Source organism: Mastigoproctus giganteus, chromosome 8, assembly GCF_048544385.1.
Source record: "Mastigoproctus giganteus isolate SK-2022 chromosome 8, ASM4854438v1, whole genome shotgun sequence".
Lineage (NCBI taxonomy): Eukaryota > Metazoa > Arthropoda > Arachnida > Uropygi > Thelyphonidae > Mastigoproctus > Mastigoproctus giganteus.
Genome location: NC_143582.1, coordinates 20,183,796 through 20,202,391, shown reverse-complemented (window position 1 = coordinate 20,202,391; position 18,596 = coordinate 20,183,796). Strand labels below are relative to the sequence as shown.

Sequence of the window (18,596 nt, the reverse complement as noted above, 5' to 3'; positions counted from 1 at the left end):
TGCTGCATGGAGAACACTTCAGACTGTTTTTGAAATCCATTAGGCACCTCCAAGAAACATGATATTCATCTCAGCAATTTGAAAACAGTTGTGTGGATGACTTCAGCATTTTACAGAGGATGAACACTGGCCACACAAGGTAATTTTTATTCATTCACACAGCCGTTTTCAAATTACATGTATTACTGTGTTCTGTGTACAGTTTCCTGTGTTCTTTTAGAAAGGATTATAATTTTCATAAGTGGTAGAGGTCTGTGTTCTGCTCATTTCAGTTCTGCATAAACTTCACGGAAATGCTAAGCAGAGAAGACAATTCGCTGCATGAGCAGTGGGGAGAAATGCAGTGTTACACAACACTTAGTGTCTGGATGAAGCTGATTTTCATTTAGGTGGGACTGTGAACGAGCAGACACAATTTGAGGCAAAAGAACTTTCCCACAGCTACATAAAAGAAGTAGCCAGATTGTTTTCTTTGTTTGTTTAGGGATTTATTAGCTGCATCAGCAACTATGGCCATAGTGCACCAAGTAGCCACAGAGGGAAAGTAACTGTATACGTAACCTTGTAAAGTCATGGTTTAATCAGATCCTTCTTCAATGAAACTGTTAACTCTGTGGTACCTGTATATGCTGGAGAATAATTTCTACAACAGCTCATGGCAATGCAGCTTACTATGGACACTCACTAGTTTATGCAAGATGGAGCCACACACATACAGCTAATGTCATGTTGAATTTTTTGCATACTGTTTTTGGCCTTCACATATTGTCATACCATTATCTTGACTGGTGCAACTGCAGGTATTTTTGGCCCTGTCCGAGACTGGATGTAAATCCATATGATGTTTCCTTGTGGGGATTTCTTAAAAGAAGTTCTGCAGGAACTCTGAAATACTTGTGGACTTCAGAGTCAACAACTGTGGTGTTGGGAAATTGACAAAGACATGTTGTCACATCATTACAAACACTGGTGTATGCCTTCAGGAACTTGTTTGTCAAAATGATAAATAAAAATTTTACAAGAATCTGAGCATGAAAATCATAATGTTTGTAACAATTAATGAATAAACAAGTTTCTCAGGAAACATTTAAATGTGTCAACATTTTATGTACCACCGCCATATATGTATTTATGCTTTGTGGTTAATATTCTAGAGGATGAACCAAAGATATTCTCAAAAACACTCCAATATTAACTAAAGGCCATAAATACTAATATAGATATATTAGCAGTGGCATAGTCAGGGTAGGGTCAGCAGGTACATTGCACTCCCTGACACTGAAATCTTGTGTTGTGGTACTTTTTTTTTTTTTAAAGAAAAGTAATACTGTGATATACATTGTACAACTTACTTCAGTATTTATTCAATGTTTTTAAAAATATTAACTTTTATATCTATAATTCATCGTTTTTTACAATTAAATTACATGCAGCATACACTGTCTTTACCAATCATTAATACGCTTGCACCACTATGTCACAACAGTGGTACCCACCCCAACTAGCACATAGCAACAGGCTGGTTTCCCACACGATTTCTCCCGAGTATCATATTTCTTGAGGATTTCGGAAGGTTTCTGTGTTCTTTTTGAAAGGATTATAATTTTCACAAGTGGTAGAGGTCTGTGTTCTGCTCATTTTATCTGTAACGAAAAAGGACTATGAATGAGATATTACTGTGCTAACCAGAGGCACATCTAAATTGCAGACCCTTTGATCCTCGCATATTTCGATGATGTTCTGAAACAGACCATTGCATTGGGATGACCCCAGCTGTAATTAGCGTTTATCCCGTGGTGTTCAGAGAAGCGTTAAACGACTAGACAGAGTAAAGTGTCTATTTCAGTCACTCCAAAGCATGCAGTTTTGTTAAATTTATGGTTTTGAGGTTCACTTGCCATTTTCACAACATTCTACCCTTGCCTATTGCTTTGTTTCTGTACAGTCAACAAGACGCTGACTTTGATGCTGGCCATGAAAAACATATTTTATAACCATTTTATATGTATCTGTTCTGTTTTCGTTTGTGGTGGCAAAATTCATTGCAAAGTTGCAAATACTGTTTGTAATAAACCTATATACATGAGTGGGAAGAAAAAAACCCAGCCAATCACAGGGATTTTAGTTACGCCATAATGTATGTACAATGGTCCAAAAGGCATCTGGCAACTGCTTTCAGTGCAAGTAGCCGGCTGACAAGCGAACGTTCTCAGTTGTGTGTTTTGTTTTGTTTTTTAATGCCTTGTATTGTGTCAAAATAACGAAAAGGATATGCTACTGAGGTATGTAAATAATTTAATAATTATATTAAGTAGTAGATCCAAAGCCGGATTAAGGTTTTTGAACCAGGACCTTCCCAATATTATTCGGGGCTCCTGGACCAAAATTTTACAAAAACAAAAAATCATAACGAAAAATCAATTAGAAAATAATTGAAACTTTTTTTTTGTCTATGTTCTTTTAATTAGGAAAATTAAATTTATTATGAAAACAATAACAAAAAATACATGCAATGCAATTATTTTTTTCTCTTTTTTTTGTTGTTTAGGTATCAGCATAGTGAAAATGAACTCGGCTAAAAAGAAGAAACTGTCAGGAAATGAGAGAAAAAAGAAAATGATTTTGATAAAGCTATTCAAAACTGTCACGATATAAGATGTTCAATTTACCTACATCAAAATCTAATATTATAAATGAGGAAGAGGAAGAATTCAAACAACTCAAAGAACATTGAGATGACTGAAGTACTCTAAAAAGGTACATCAAAAGTGAAATAAGAACACAGGAAGAAACAATCAAGGGAAACAGAAAGAGAATGAATGCAAAACAGAGGAAAAAGAAGACAATGATAATAAAGATTACTAAATATCCAAAAAACTCCACACAAGGAGTGAAAGAGAAATATCAGTAGAAAATGATTAAAGGAAAAAAAAAAAAAAAAAATGAATTCGAGCCAGAAAAAGAACAGTGATGGTATTGAAACAGCAAGAATTCATATTGATACTGATGAATATGTATTAAATTTTGCTGATTCAGAGATTTGGTGTGATCTACTTATCCATATCTTTTCACAGATAGTAATTTCACCCCAAATTTAATAAAGAACATTTGGATTTCGGATCCTGCCAGCTGGAAATCAAAGATCAGTATTTTAAATCTGATGATAACTTTTCAAGAAGACATTATTTTATAATGATGACATTACGAAAAAATGTTACGTGATCTTGGCTAATTTATTCGCAAAGAGCAAAAAAATGTTATTGCTTTTGTTGCTGGTTACATGGCAATAAAATTAATAAACACTGCAATAAAACGTGGTCAACATAAATAACAGTGGGTTCACAAATTTTAGGAAAATGACAGATAAACTAAAACAACATGAGAAATCAGAGATTCACAAAGAAGCATTTAAAAAAATGTGTATGGTCAAATTAAGGATGAAAAACCAAAGTTCTGTTATAAATTTAGTACAATAAGAAAAAAGAAATCAAATTGCAACTAATAGGCATAGAGTATGCTCTCTTTTAAATTGGGTGCTTTTTTTTGACATGTCGATGTTTGCCGCTGAAGGGACATTTATGAATATGGAGGAAAATCTACAAGTGGGGAAAATGAAGGATATTTCTTAGAACTAGTAAAATTTCCTGCTCGCTATTACAATATAGATCTTGCAAATCATTTGCAACAGTGTAAACACAATGAAACATACGTAAACCCCCCAAATCCAAAACAATTCCATTTACTCGTTAGGGCAAGAAACTTTAATGTCGATTATTGCTGAAGTGAAAAATACAAAATATTACAGTTTAATTGTAGACTCCATGGTAGATATATCTAGATTGGACCAATTTTCTCTTTCGTTAAGACATACTGGACCTACAGTTTCAGTAATGGTAAAAAAAAAAAAAAAAAAAAAAAAGTAAATTGCAGCCATTACAACCCACTGCAGGATGGAAGCCTCCTCAACAATTCATGCTGGGGGAAAATGGACCATAATCTGCCACGCTGGTCCAGTGCAGGTTGGAAGATCGACCATATTTAGCAGTCAGGGGCTTGAACCTCAGTCTACTCAAAGAGCGTGTGCCACTGCACTCCCACTCCTGACCACTCGGCTACTGAGGCCAGTCTTCAGTAATGGAGCGATTCATAAAATTTGACATTCTTCCTAGTTCACATGCTGAGGATTTTTACAATTTGGCACTGAAATTATTAAATGATTTAGGTTTAGATTTAAAAGACTATAGAAGCCAAGGATATGATGGAGCAAAAGTAACGTCAGGTGATGGAATCGGCCTTCAAAAAAGGATAAAAACAAAGAGCTGATGGCTGTATATATTCATTGTTGTGTGTATAACTTAAATTTAATTGTTACTGAATCTGCGCAGAGTTGTGCTGAAGCGAATTTTTTTTTTAGCATAGTCAAGACCATTTATACTCTTATAAACAGCAGCTTGCCTCATTTGAAAATACTGAAGGAGGAACAAAAACTTTGCAATAGCATTGTCTCGCTATTTACCACTGAAAAGATTTTCAGAAACTCACTTGTCCAGTATGATATCTAGCTTGATAGCAGTAAAAGAAAAATTACAGGCAATTTACAACATTTTTACTGCTAAGTCATTTCTCCATTTACACAATATGTAAATGGAGAAATGACTTAGCAGTAAAAGCAATGGCACTGGGGCACAGAATCTTATTACACATGGATACATTTGAATTTTACGTATTATTATCAACGTGGGTATCAGTTTTAAACACAACCAATGCTTTATCAAAATTTTCAGTCTCCATCAATAAATTTAAATGCTGCTGACGCTCTTATATCTTTCTGCTGAAAATCAATGAACGTTCTTAGATCACATGAAAAATTCAAAAATAATTTGGAGGAATTAAAACTTGCAGTGTTATGTAATATAACTCCTGAGTTTCAGCAATTTAGAGTAAGAACAAAAAAAGTTTTTTGATGATAAAACTAAAGACGAGTCAATAAGGGAACTCATTGAAAAATTTAAAACTGAAACACATCATTCTGGACACAGTAATACAAAATTTTATCAATAGATTTGAAGATTTCAGGTCGTCGACAAGAATGTTTGAAATTTTAAATCCCAGAAATTTTTCTGCTGAAAGACATGTTTCGTATAATGAAATAAATTGTCTATCAGCGCTTACTGATTTTTACAGAAATAACATAATAAATGGCGAAGATGTTCTTGCCGAATTTAAATCTTTTAAGTCATTTATTTTAGAATATTCCAAAATGGAAGAAATAAAATTAGATGATATAATTGCATTTATGTTGGCAAATAATTTGGATGTAGTGTTTGTTTGTTATTTGGTTTTTAGGAGCATTAGCAACTAAAGCCATATTGCCCAGGGATATGCGGTGGTCATTCCCTGACCTTTCTGCATCCTCCGTATTTGGTGGTCACAGGCTTGGATGTAGTGTATAATCTGGGGCTTGGTGCACCCAGGGTCCTGAACTGGATATCATCATTCTTCTCTTTCTTAGTGATTCCCTTCTACTTCTATCTCTCTCCATGGTAATTCAGAAATTTTTTTTTTCGGCTGGTGTAGCATAAGCCTCAGGCTTCTTTGCACTATATGGCTAATAATAATAACAATTTATTAATATTATATACAATTTTTCTTACAATCCCTATTATAAGTGCTTCAGCTGAAAGCAGTTTCAGCAGATTGAAACTGATCAAAAATTATCTTTGAAACATAATGGGAGAATAGAGGTTATCTTTCTTAGCTCTTTTATGTATTGAGCATGATTTATCATTACAGTTAAATTGCAATAAAGTTCTCAAGTATGAAAAAAAGATTTTTAAGTAGTTTTTTTATTTAAAACTTTCTGCCTTTTGCATATCTTATTTTTTTTTCTTGTAATATTTTATTTATATATAATTTTTGCAGTTTATTTTGTTTCACATGTATATTTTTGTAATTACATAGATATTGCTTATATTTTATACATACTGTGTATAATGAATAAAAAAACTTAAAAGTAGGTGCCTCCGTAGCCAGGTGGGCAGGAGCAGCAGTGCATAGCACACGCTTCTTGATTAGACTAGGGTTCGAGCCCGTGACCACCAAATACGGAGGATGCAGAAAGGTCAGGGAATGACCACTGCATATCCCCGGAGCAATATGGCCTTAGTTGCTAATGCTCCTAAAAACCAAAAAATAACAATAACTTAAAAGTACTTACTAAATATATTAATAAAATAAACATTTATAAAATAGTTTGTTATTATTTACATATTTAATATAATTTTTTGTAATACTTTTGTATGGCTTGGGTATTCACCAGTAATATGAATACCAATACAGATATTCAGGCACCTCTTATTTAAAACTAAAAATAACAGGTAGGTTAGCATTAGGCAATTGCCACCTTTTTTGCTGACAAAAAAACACTGGCTACACCACTGTATATTAGTATCTATTTGGTTTTATGCGTGTGTGAGAGAGAGAGTCTTTATTGCACCTAGATGAATACAATGTAGATAAATGTAAGTAAAGTTGCAACTGTCCTGTCACGGCTTAAGGCCAGGGGTTCACATCAGAATTAAATAATTAATCATATACACAACAATATAAAAGTAAAAATTTTAAAAATGTAACATGCTATCGTGATTCCTCACATGATGCAAGTGTTAACTGTATTTACATGCTACATCACGTAAGGTTATATTTACTATGTATATATAATATACAATGAATGGCATTCATACCTTCTCTGTGGATACCCATCAATGTGCTCTTGTTTAAAGACGTGTGGGTATGGTGAGCCTTTGCTCCACACGTAGCAAACAAATTTTGTCACAGCACAGGAGAGCTTGGCAGATGGCGTGGAGAGGAGCATGCACTTGTTCTTATTTGCTTCTGAGATTCAAGTGAGCTGCCAAAACTCCTTTCCTATAAGTTTTATTATTGCAAAACTTATTCAAGTCAGCATCAAGGTGCTGTACTTCTGTTAGAATTTGATTTGGGAGGAAGTGATCTGAGATATGAAGTGTCCGATGCTTTGAGTAGAGCATGGAGGTTGACTGAAGTTCTGGCTTTGGTATTCACCAGTAATATGAATACCATATGGACGGTGTTCAGATTTGGTCTGTGACCATCTTAACTGTGGCTACCAGTTGCTGCACTTCAATAATATCAGGTAGTCGTTGCATCCCCAGTGAAGTAGCTAAAGTTGTAGTTCTGTTCTGTGGTGGGAGACAAGCTTTCCGGTTAGCTCATTTAAGGAGCCAGAATTCTGCAGTCAGGATTAGCTTCTTTGTTGTAGTAGCTGCTGATGACCACACTTCAGCAGCATAGAGCAGTGGAGAGCAAATTACTGTTCTAGTGAATTTCTTAATTATTTGAGGATCCTTGACATAGATTAATTGTTATTTAGCTGCTCATCAAAGAGAGGCTGCTCTGGACATGAGCTTGTCTACATAAGCATAAAACCATAGTTTTGGGTCAAATATCATTCCTAAATCTATGTGGGTCGGAGTGGTGGCAGATATTACAATTCCTTCGAGTGTTGCGGCCATATTGTAGGAGATGATTTGAGGGAAAAGTTTTGTTTTTTGTGGATTGATTACTCAGGTTGGCTTTACTAGTTTGAGAGTATTTCGCATTAGATGAATTATTATGGCATCTTGAAACACTCTTCGATCTTAGTTGTGTGGGGGAGGGGGCTCTGGACTAAGTGATTAATACCATTGTTATGGGATATTTCTTCAGTGGAGGATATTGTTATTAGCTAGTTGCTTGTTTCTTATTTGTTTGTTTTGTTTGGTTTTTAGGAGCATTAGCAACTAAGGCCATATTGCTCCGGGGATATGCAGTGGTCATTCCCTGACCTTTCCGCATCCTCCATATTTGGTGGGCACAGGCTCAAACCTCGGTCTAATCAAGAAGTGTGTGCTACGGACTGCTGCTCCTGCCCACCTGGCTACGGATTTGTGTTGTTGTTGTTGTTTTTGGTTTTTAGGAGCATTGGCAACTAAGGCCATATTGCTCCGAGATATGCGGTGGTCATTCCCTGACCTTTCCGCATCCTCCGTATTTGGTGGTGACAGGCTCGAACCCCGGTCTAATCAAGAAGCGTGTGCTATGCACTGCTGCTCCTTCCCACCTGGCTACGGAGGCGCCGTACAGAGTTGTGTCACTGCTTAGTTCTTAAAAACACAAATGTGGTTCCTATCTTTCTATTTGCACCATATCCTTATTTTAGTTTATGTCACTGTTTCACCTATTACAAAGGCTTCTTATAATAGGTATGACAATGACAAAACTTATCAGTGGTAAGGACTGCTGTATTTGGAAAAATTCCATCTGTGATCTTCACCACAAATAGGGATCTAAATTTGTTACGCGGGCTTTTCTATGTTATCAACGTGTTTATTTGCTCTTCCAAACAACTTTCTTTTATGCTGTCCTATATATAGTGGTGGAGGAGGGGAATTATTTACAACATTTTTGATAATGTTGGTTTTAGCAAATCTCTGCTATTTATTTCCAGATTTACTTCCACTCCCGATTGCTTAATCTGGGGAAGGAGAACAGTAAATTGCCATTTCTTATTATCTGAATTGGGGTTGTGTTAGGCTGGTTTGATAAGTTTTTCTTATATTATTTTGATAGTTTTCTTCATAGGTTTGTTGAGGGAGCCATTATTCATAAAGATTTGGTAAACTGTGTAATGATTTTACTCTCAAAAGCCTGTCCTTTACAGTGCTAAAAGGCTTTCAAGATGAGAGGTTTCAGTGTTTACAGAATAGTTGGAGGGTTCTTAAGATGAAGCCACTATCTGTAAATTTTCTATACATTTCTGTTTGACGGGTTTTGTTAGATATCAAGATGTAGAGAATTTTTTTTTAACATTATTAAAAAAAAAAAAAAGTTCTAATTCAATCTTGCTAGCCAAATGTGATAACATCAACATATTTGTCTCAATATCACAGGGCCATTTTTGGGGAGGGGGAGAGACATTTTAAAGGATTATTTCTTCGAAAGTTCCCATGAATATTTCAACAAGTATGACAGAGAGAAAGTTTCCCATACTTAGGCCTAATTTTTTTTATGTGCAAGATGCTTAAAAATTAATATAATTCAAATATATTCATTGTTTTTAGAGGATCAAAAGCATCAGTAAGGCAATATGGTACCAGTGTATTATGTCGCTAAGATTGTGTTTTCACAGGCCAATTTGCACATTATGTGGACTGAAAAACTTGGACTAAAAACTCACAGAGGGAAATCTCCAACTTACTCTGCCTGAGATTGGATAACTACTACAGTTCCAAATGCCTTAAGAGTTCCTCTTGTTTCTGATGGGATCTGAACATATATATTTCCAAATGAGCAAAAAACCAGCATAACCACCACAGTGTCAAACATATTTTCCATATCAAAGGATGCAAAGGTGTCTTGTTTGTTAGACAAGCTATTCTATAAGGAACAAAGTATGTGCTGAGAGTTTTTTTATGACTCTGGAATTAACAGAAAGTGCTGGACCATTGTGCTGTATTGTGTCCCAGGTGATTTTTCGCATTGACTATTGATCTGCCAGGGTATTCATCTTTGTGGGCTTTGATACTGCCAAATAAGCTGTATGTGGAAGACCAGGGATATCCAGAAGTGGCTTTTTATAAGTTTGTAAACTATTTTTCTTTGTGCCCATAATTTTTTAAGTTTAGATTTTAATTTAGTAGTGATTCTATTGGTTATGTCTTTTTTAATAATTGGGTAAGTATCATCGTCTGCCATATCTAGAAGTTTTTTGGTTGCATTCTACAATGTTAATGACCATTACGCTGTTCCCTTTATCTAATTTTATAATGCATGTGTTATGATACATTTTTAATTTAAGTGCTTTTCTTGGGAAAGATTTTTTTTTTTTTTTTTCCAAGCTGATATTTAATTTTGTGGTGGCACACAAAATTTCTAGGTTGGCAGTAATTCTGACAATGAGCTCTCAAATATTCTGAAAGCTGGTATTTAACTGGACAAGCAATTCCAGATAAGGAATTTTTTTTGTGGGTGGGAGCCAAAATTAAGGCTTTGATTTAAGGTTTTTGGGTTAGGGGGAAATAGTGCTCTATTTGGTAAATTTATTAATTTGGGATATAGCATGTAATTATTTGAGTAACTGGAAAAATTAAGGCCTTACCTGAATTGAATCCTGATGGGTTTTACTGTTAATGGTTTGGGGTATTTCCTGTCTGTTCATGGAGGAAACAGCCACCCAAGCAGGGTGGCTGTTCTTTGGTTCTGGAGTCTGATCAATTTCTTTAGGAGGTTCTTCTTCACCTTGTTTTAGAACTGTGCTGATACTGGTCTTGTACTTTAATTATGGTACTGAAATCACCTTGGTTGAAGGTATTCCTGATTTTGATTTTGAGAATTTTTAATTCTCTGTTAACGAGAACTGAGAGTTTTTAATTCTCTGTTAAAGTGGTTGATTCTGTTCTTGCTATGCCAGATTGTGATTCTTTGGAGTTTAGTAGCTGCTGTGAGAAGAATTCCACTTAAATCTTATTGTAACTTAAAGCCCAAATAACATGTGTTATTTATGAGTGGTTATTACTAATTAATGCTTAATAGTTATATAATATACAATTATGGTGTTAAAATGATTATATAAAAATGTTTATAAGTATAATATAACCAATTTCTGAATACACAACCTAACAGAGTTCCTATTCTGCTGTCTTTGCAGTCACTGAGAAAGTGATACATGAAAGTATCACAATGTCCGAATTAATCAATCTGTTCAACTATTCTCTTTGAGGAAATAAAGGCAGATTTTAATCTAAGTAGGCTGAAGTACTTCAATTTTTCAATTATAAACCCTAAGTAATTGTGTGGAGATACAGCTTAATTATGTCAATTAATATCTGAATAACTGACATAATTAATATTAATTTAGGAAAAATCTAATAAAATGCGTACCTTTGTTTGTTCTTTCCTGAGTTTCTTTAACAAATCTAAATTGTCTTGGTCTGAAAGGCGTTTATCTTTTAATGTTCTTACTTCATCTGAAGTTTGAGTTATACATCTTTTAATAGTACTTTCCCTTTTCTCATATGCTGCTTGGAGCTAAAAATAAATTTAGAACATATGAAAATGACAATTGTTTTCAGGTGAAATTAATTAATGGTAAACCAAAAAACACATTCAAATGAATTTTTATTAAGACAAATCTAATTTTTGAAATCAAAAATGAACAGCTTCAAATTTCATAATATAAATTGATGATAAGTCAGTTCATCACAAGTTCATTAAACTATCAATCTTTTTAATAAAGAGGATTAAAATGAATTTTCTAAAATGAAACCTGAGTATATTAACAATTTTTTTTGAGTAAAAAAAATAAAGTAATTCAGTCCTTAGGGAATTGATAATAAAAGAGATTCACTGTCATTTCCTTGGGGAGAAATGACAAGTGGAAACATGACTATTCTTCACATTCAAAAGAAGATTAATTTTTTAAACAATTACTGTATTTCTTTGATTCTAAGATGCACCTTTTCCCCCCTATAAACGTCTCTAAAAACGGGGGTGCGTCTTAGAATAGATGGCGTCTTACGATCGCAGTTTTTTTCCCGAATTTTCCCACGCTTTGCACAGCACTACACGTTTTGTTTTTACGTGGAAATCCCGCCTCCAAGTTTGACTGTTATCGCATTCTCCAATTCCACTGGAGAATAAAGTGGTGTGGGTGATTTCACGTGCTTTCGAAATGTGAAGCCACGGCTATTTCATTATAGTGGAGCTCACTCAGCGAAAACTAGGAAGTTTTGTTTGTATCTTCGAAAGTATGTAAGAAGTGGAGAATTTTGATCCCTTATCGCAGATTAAAATGTCAAAAAGATTGCACTACGAAGCCACACTGAAATGAAAAGTTATTGTGTATGCAGAGATACTGTATATAAAGAACATGGAAATAGAGCTGCGGGTCGACATTTTGACATTATTGAAGTAAATGTTCGTCGTTGGAGGTAAAACAAAAAAGGTAAACTGCAGCCCTTATCTACCCATTGCAGGATGGAAGCCTCCTCAACAATTCATGCTGAGGGAAATGGACCATAATCTGCCACGCTGGTCCAGTGTAGGTTGGCAGATCGACTGTATTCAGCAGTCAGAGGCTTGAACCCTGGTCTACTCAAAGAGCATGTGCTACTGCACTCCTGCTCCTGACCACTTGGCTACAGAGGCCGGTTCGCCGTTAGAGAAATGATCGCAATTCCATATTTTCGTGCAAAGCAACAAGAAAGTGCTTTACAGGGCCTAAGAAAGAAAGATTTCCACAAGCCGATGAAGCTGTGATACGTTTTGTAATGGAGACGGGCAAAAGGATTACCCATCACTTGACAAGCCATGCAATTGAAAGCCGAAGAAATTGCCAGGTCCCTCGGAATAGAGAAAATAATTTTTAAAGGCAGTTGCGGCTGGTATGACAGACTCATGTGTCGGTAGTGGATTATTATAATTTGCCATATGGTGCAAGGAAGCCCAAGGCTTTGGCTGCACCAGCCAAAAAAAAAAAAAAATTGAGTTACCCCTGAGAGAGATAGAGAGAGTCAGAAATAGAAGGGAATCACCAAGAAAGAGAAGAATGATGATGTTAAAATTAAGCCAGATATGTTATCGTTAAGGCGCCGAACATATATCTGTCAAAAAATTCCTGCAGACTTTCAACAGAAGCTGATTAACTTTTAGCGACAGGTGATGAAATTAAGGAAAAGAAACTGAGTTGAGTCAAATTGGAAATGCTGATGAAACCCCGGTCTTCTTCGATATGCCTCGAAATTACACCATCAATGCTAAAGGTGCTAAAAAAAAAATCAAGATTATAAGCATGGGCTACAAAAAAGCAGCGTATCACTGTGATGCTATGCATCACCGCTGATTGTCGAAAGTTGCCACCATATTTAATTTTAAATCGAAAAACCATACCGAAGAATGAAATTTCCCCCAAAGATGTTACTGTGTGTGCACAAAAAAATGGATGGATGTCGGCAGAGGTTATGGAAGACTGGCTAAATGTTGTGTGGAATAGATGTCTTGGAAGTCTTCATAACCCACCTAGCATGCTAGTACTTGATGCATTTCATGGACATTTGTCCGAACATGTCAAAAATAAAATCGTGCAAAAACATGATTACTTGGTTGTGATTCCTGGTGGCATGACTAGCCAACCGCAGCCACTCGACATTTCAGCCAACAAACCATTTAAGGATTACTTGAGAAAGGAATATGAATCCTGGCTGTTGACCGACAACCTTCTGTGACACCTTCCAGAAAAATTAAGAAAGTGCCGGCATTAAAATTGGCAGAATGGGTATCAACAGCTTGGAAGCTGATCCCAGAAAGAACAGTCAAGCACTCATTTAAAAAATGTTGCATCACTAATGCTCTCGGAGGCTCAGAAGATGATATATTATGGGATAATGAAGATAACGACGACTCAGAAGAATCTGACCCTGAATGTGAAGTAGACTTTGATACTGATTCAGATGCAGATATCCACGGCTCAGAAGATAGTGATGGATAACATACCTACTGATAAATACTGGTACTATTGTTGTTAGTAAATTGAATTCTATTATAATAAAAATATTTGTTAGATTTATTTTAGTGTTTTATTTATTTATTTTTTTTTTCTTAGAATCAATGCTTTTTTTTCTGAAATTAAGGTGCATCTTACAATCGATGGCATCTTAGAATCAAAGAATTACGGTATTAAGATTAATTATTAAAACATACTATCAGAACAAGTAAGGTTAGGATTACTGGTTATGTTTTTTTTTTTTGAGATATTCATGAAACTAAAAGAATCAACTTGCATATGCAAGTCCAATTTGATTCTGCATAATTTTTGTCTGGACCTCTCAGTGGAGGCAACCTACTGAATATTTATAAAGTTTTATTGTTAAAACAAAATTAAGCTTTCTTTCATGACAGTATACCACCAATGCTCCTATACTGTTGTGAATGTGTAGAATATAATGCAGACTATGAAAAAAATACTGATATTTTATATTTTATATTTAACCATTACTGTATTGTTGCTTTCACTTGCATGCACTACTTTTTCGGAGTTGGAGGAGAGGGCACACCATTAAGTTAGTTATGAGAACAGTCCCATAATAATGCAGCCAATAACAGTATGAATTTCTCCAGTTATATGACAAGAGAAATAAACTTCTGCGGTAGTTTCCCTAGTTAAGCATGTCTTTGAACACTGGCGTTCAAAGAAAGTGCATCACCCCTTAAAATTGTAATTGTTGCCTGAATAACATAAGTATATGGCAATATTTTTTGCGGCATGCATCAGATAAGATTGACATGCGTAGGTGATGTAATGTTGCACCAGCTGTTACTTTCAGCTATATAAGCATGCTCTGCAAGAGTTGCAGTCATTCCTTGCTTGTGTCAGAATGGCGAGTTACGTGCTGTTGACCTCATGAAGAAAGAGTGCTATTGTTACTTTACGTGAGGAAGGATGTTCTTCCCATCATATTGCTTATAGAGTGTCTTGTAATCAGTCGACAGTGAGATGTCTTTCCAAACTCAAAAATACTGGTTCTGCTGATAGGAAAAAATGAACCTGCCTCAAACAAGTTTCTATGCCAAAACAGGACTGCGTTTTGAAGCGCTTATGCCTTACAAACCGTAAAGCTTCTTCGTCTGAGCTGAAAAAAGAATGGGAACATACAGGAGTGGTAGCAAGTGGTAACAGTCAGAAGATGCCTATTCAAAAATGGATTTGTAGCACGCCATCCTAAGAAGAAGGCCCTCCTCACACAAAAAAAAAATGAAAAAAGCCCAATTAATTTGATGTAAGGAGCATGTCAAATGGACCCACAAGCAGTGGAAGTCAGTTATTTTTTCGGATGAGAAGAAATTCAACCTGCACGGCTCCGATGGGAGACAAACGATTTGCTGTAGATGTGGTGAAGAATACCATCCAGACTGTATGGTGTCTAAAGTGAAATTCCCTACCAGCCAAATGATATGGAGGTGCATTTCATATTGCAGAGTAGGTCACCTGCAGTTTATAAAAGGTTCCATAAATGCCACTGGACACCTGGCTATAACGGAAGGCAAATTGCTACCAACCATTGGGGACTATTTCAACCTGCCAAGTAACTGCATCTTTTAGGACAACTCTGCTCCTTGTCATCAGGCGAAAAGTGTAAGTAGGCACTTCTGTAGTTACTTTAGCATCATTTCTGCATTAGAGGTTCGAGAGTAATGTGTTTACATTTGTTACAGGTGAAAAAATGGTTGGAAGAATGATCCATTACAACTCTTAGCTGGCCAGGAAACAGCCCGGACCTCAATCCTATAGAGAACACTGAGAATCCTATAGAGAATGTTGGCATTGTGTGGAATCTGCAGTTGCCAGAAAGAAACCAAAAAACCTTTGTAAACTTCAGGAAGCCATAATTCGTGTTTGGAACCACAAACCATCAGTTGATTATCTTCAGAAATTGATCTTGTCAATGCCTCGACGGTGTGCTGCTGTCATCAGGGCCAGAGGCAGTTCAACTAAATATTAGTTTGCACCTAGTGAACTTTTCATTTTGTTTTCCATTTAAAATGATAACTGAAGCAAATTGGGGGCTTCTGATAACATTTCAGCCATAATTGTTGTGCTTACCAAAACTGTTGTATAAAGGTTGAAAATGCTCATTTTGGAATATTTTGAGCAGGTGTCAAATATTACTTAGCTTTGCCTCAACTATTAATAAATATCATTTGTTTATATTTCTATTTGTGATGCTAGTTATTAATGTAACATACCATCACGAAAGGGTTAGAAATGTGAAATTCCTAGGTGATGCACTTTCTTTGAACAGCAGTGTATTTACATTAGTCATATGTGTGAAGCTGTTTTGCAATGCAATAATTTTTTGAAATGAGCAATTCAAAAGTAAAGTTTGCAAAATGTTTTGTTACAAGCTTGGTAACAATTCAGAAACAGAATAACAACTTCTGGAGAAAATCTTCATAAAAAGCATAAACATTCAGGCAGTGTTTTTGACTATGCACAACCTGTCTACTCTACCTAACAGTTTCTAGCAAGAACCAAAGTTCCTCCCTTTACGGAGGAACAACCAGGTATTTGGTATTTATTTATGAGATAGATAGGTATTTATGAGATACAGCGGTTAGAAGCTGGGCATCTCAGAAGATAAAATGGATAACTGGAAGGTTTACACTGAAATGGGACAGAAAATCTAGGGGACCACAAATTTAAAAACTATCAGGAGAAAACTAACAGACCTAATCTCAGAAGCTTACATTTTATCAGCAATGTTGACCAACAGAATAAACTGCTTCTGAGTAGTCAAGGTTGATAGTAAAAGTAAAAAGTAAAGTGCAGCCATTATCAACCCACTGCAGGATGGAAGCCTCCTCAACAATTCATGGTGAGGGAAATGGACCATAATCTGCCATGCTGGTTCAGTGCGGGTTGGCAGATCGACCATATTCAGCAGTCAGGGGCTTGAACCTTTGATAATCTGCTTAAATTTAAGGAGCAGCTGATCAGAACCCTCTGGCAGTGGGACGAGTATTATGACAAAGATTATTTATTTATTATTATTACATTTTAAAGTTTATGCAGCAAGTACCTAGCTTCCATGCATCAAAATTTTGGCCTATACTATTACTAATGATGGATTGTTATTTTAGACTATGTATATAAAGTGCTTAGCATCATAATACACAGCCATTTCTGAATAAACAGAAAATTTTTAAGGTGGCATCGTTTTAGGTTATATCTCATATTGTGAATGCCTTCACAACGAGTTGCCATGATATTGCACTACTTCGAATAAGTAACGCTTCACCTAAGGAGAAGACTAGTGTTACTTATTCTCAGATAGGTACCATCACCCAGACAGCACTGTTTCAGGGCTATTTGGCCCTTCGTCAGTGAGTGGGTAGGTACCCAAGTGATGCAATGATGGCAAAAACAGCTATGAAGTATAACTCCACAATATGAGAGATGCCTGATGGTGTATGATGTATTTAGACTAAGGCGCATTTAGGGCTAGAGCCTCAAGCTGCGAACAAATTTAGACTATGTATATAAAGTGCTTAGCATCATAATACACAGCCATTTCTGAATAAACAGAAAATTTTTAAGGTGGCATCGTTTTAGGTTATATCTCATATTGTGAATGCCTTCACAACGAGTTGCCATGATATTGCACTACTTCGAATAAGTAACGCTTCACCTAAGGAGAAGACTAGTGTTACTTATTCTCAGATAGGTACCACCACCCAGACAGCACTGTTTCAGGGCTATTTGGCCCTTCGTCAGTGAGTGGGTAGGTACCCAAGTGATGCAATGATGGCAAAAACAGTTATGAAGTATAACTCCACAATATGAGAGCCTCCTCAACAATTCATGGTGAGGGAAATGGACCATAATCTGCCATGCTGGTTCAGTGCGGGTTGGCAGATCGACCATTGTTATTTTATTAAACTTTTATAATTACTAATATACACACAAGAATATTTACCTGTTCATATAGGCCTTTACACTGGTCGGTAACACTAGCTTTAGCAGCAAAGGAATCCGTTGGTATGGTTGTATTCAATGCATGAATAATATTGTCATCAATTTTTCTTAGAGTTTTCATGGCCTCCTAACAGTATTACAAACAAAATAATATTAGCAACCTTAACAAAAAAAAAAAAAAAAAAAAAAGTTATAAAAACAAATATCAAAACAAACAAGAGAGAGCATTCATCATAATTACATTTAATCATTTTCTTATAAAAAAACAAGGGTGTGGTGAGAACACGTGCCACCTCAATAAAAGGTTTCTTTGGGCCTTCCACTCTTTTCTCTTCAGTATTTTCTGCTGTCCCTCAGTTACTCACTTTTTCTGAAATGCTGACTAGGTGCCACACATCTCTCACACACCACTGTTTTGTAAACAGTGAAGTATAAAGCACTCTATATAAAAATACAATTTCCATTTCTTATGGTAATTTTTCTTTTTTTTTCTTGTTACTATATCCAGGGCTTTTTTTTTTCTGCTGGAACAGTGTTCTGGAAGTTAAATAAAAATAAAAAATCATATATTTAAGACAAAAAAAATTATATATTATTACTAATGTTGCTGGCACAATATACATCAGTGGAGAGTTAAGCTAGATGAACAGCTTGACTTTGTAATCTTTATGTAATTATAATCTTTATAAATTAGTTTTGTCAAATTTACTACTGTTTTCTAATTTGACATTTCACCATTATTTAAAAGCATCACAGGGGAATAAGAACACAATGTTTACTTAAGTGTGATATTATTGAAGTATGAAGTAAAGGAAAAGATGACTTTATTAAACACACTACAAGAAAAAAAAGCAGGAGTGCAGGGCGAGCGGCAATTGGCCAAAATGATAAAATAACTTTTTTCTTGAGATTTCAGGAAAAAAACCTCCCAAATTGGAACACTTGGTACCATGATTTTCTAAAATTTTACCCTCCCCCCTCTTTCTCAGGGATCTTCCTCACCATTTCAGAAATTTATATTTTCAAAAAAAAAAAAAAAAAAAAAACC

General features: G+C 35.4%; 1 protein-coding gene across 1 annotated transcript in view; it reads right to left on the bottom strand.

The window, feature by feature from the left end:
- Ccdc58 (Coiled-coil domain-containing 58) overlaps positions 1-18,596 on the bottom strand; it is a 57,477-nt gene that overhangs the window by 16,173 nt on the left and 22,708 nt on the right. The window contains exons 2-3 of the mRNA XM_090379357.1: positions 17,550-17,675; positions 10,960-11,106 (exon numbers count right to left, since the gene is read on the bottom strand). Coding sequence (XP_090235483.1) covers positions 10,960-11,106; positions 17,550-17,675 — 273 coding nt within the window. The remainder of the gene's footprint in view (positions 1-10,959; positions 11,107-17,549; positions 17,676-18,596) is intronic.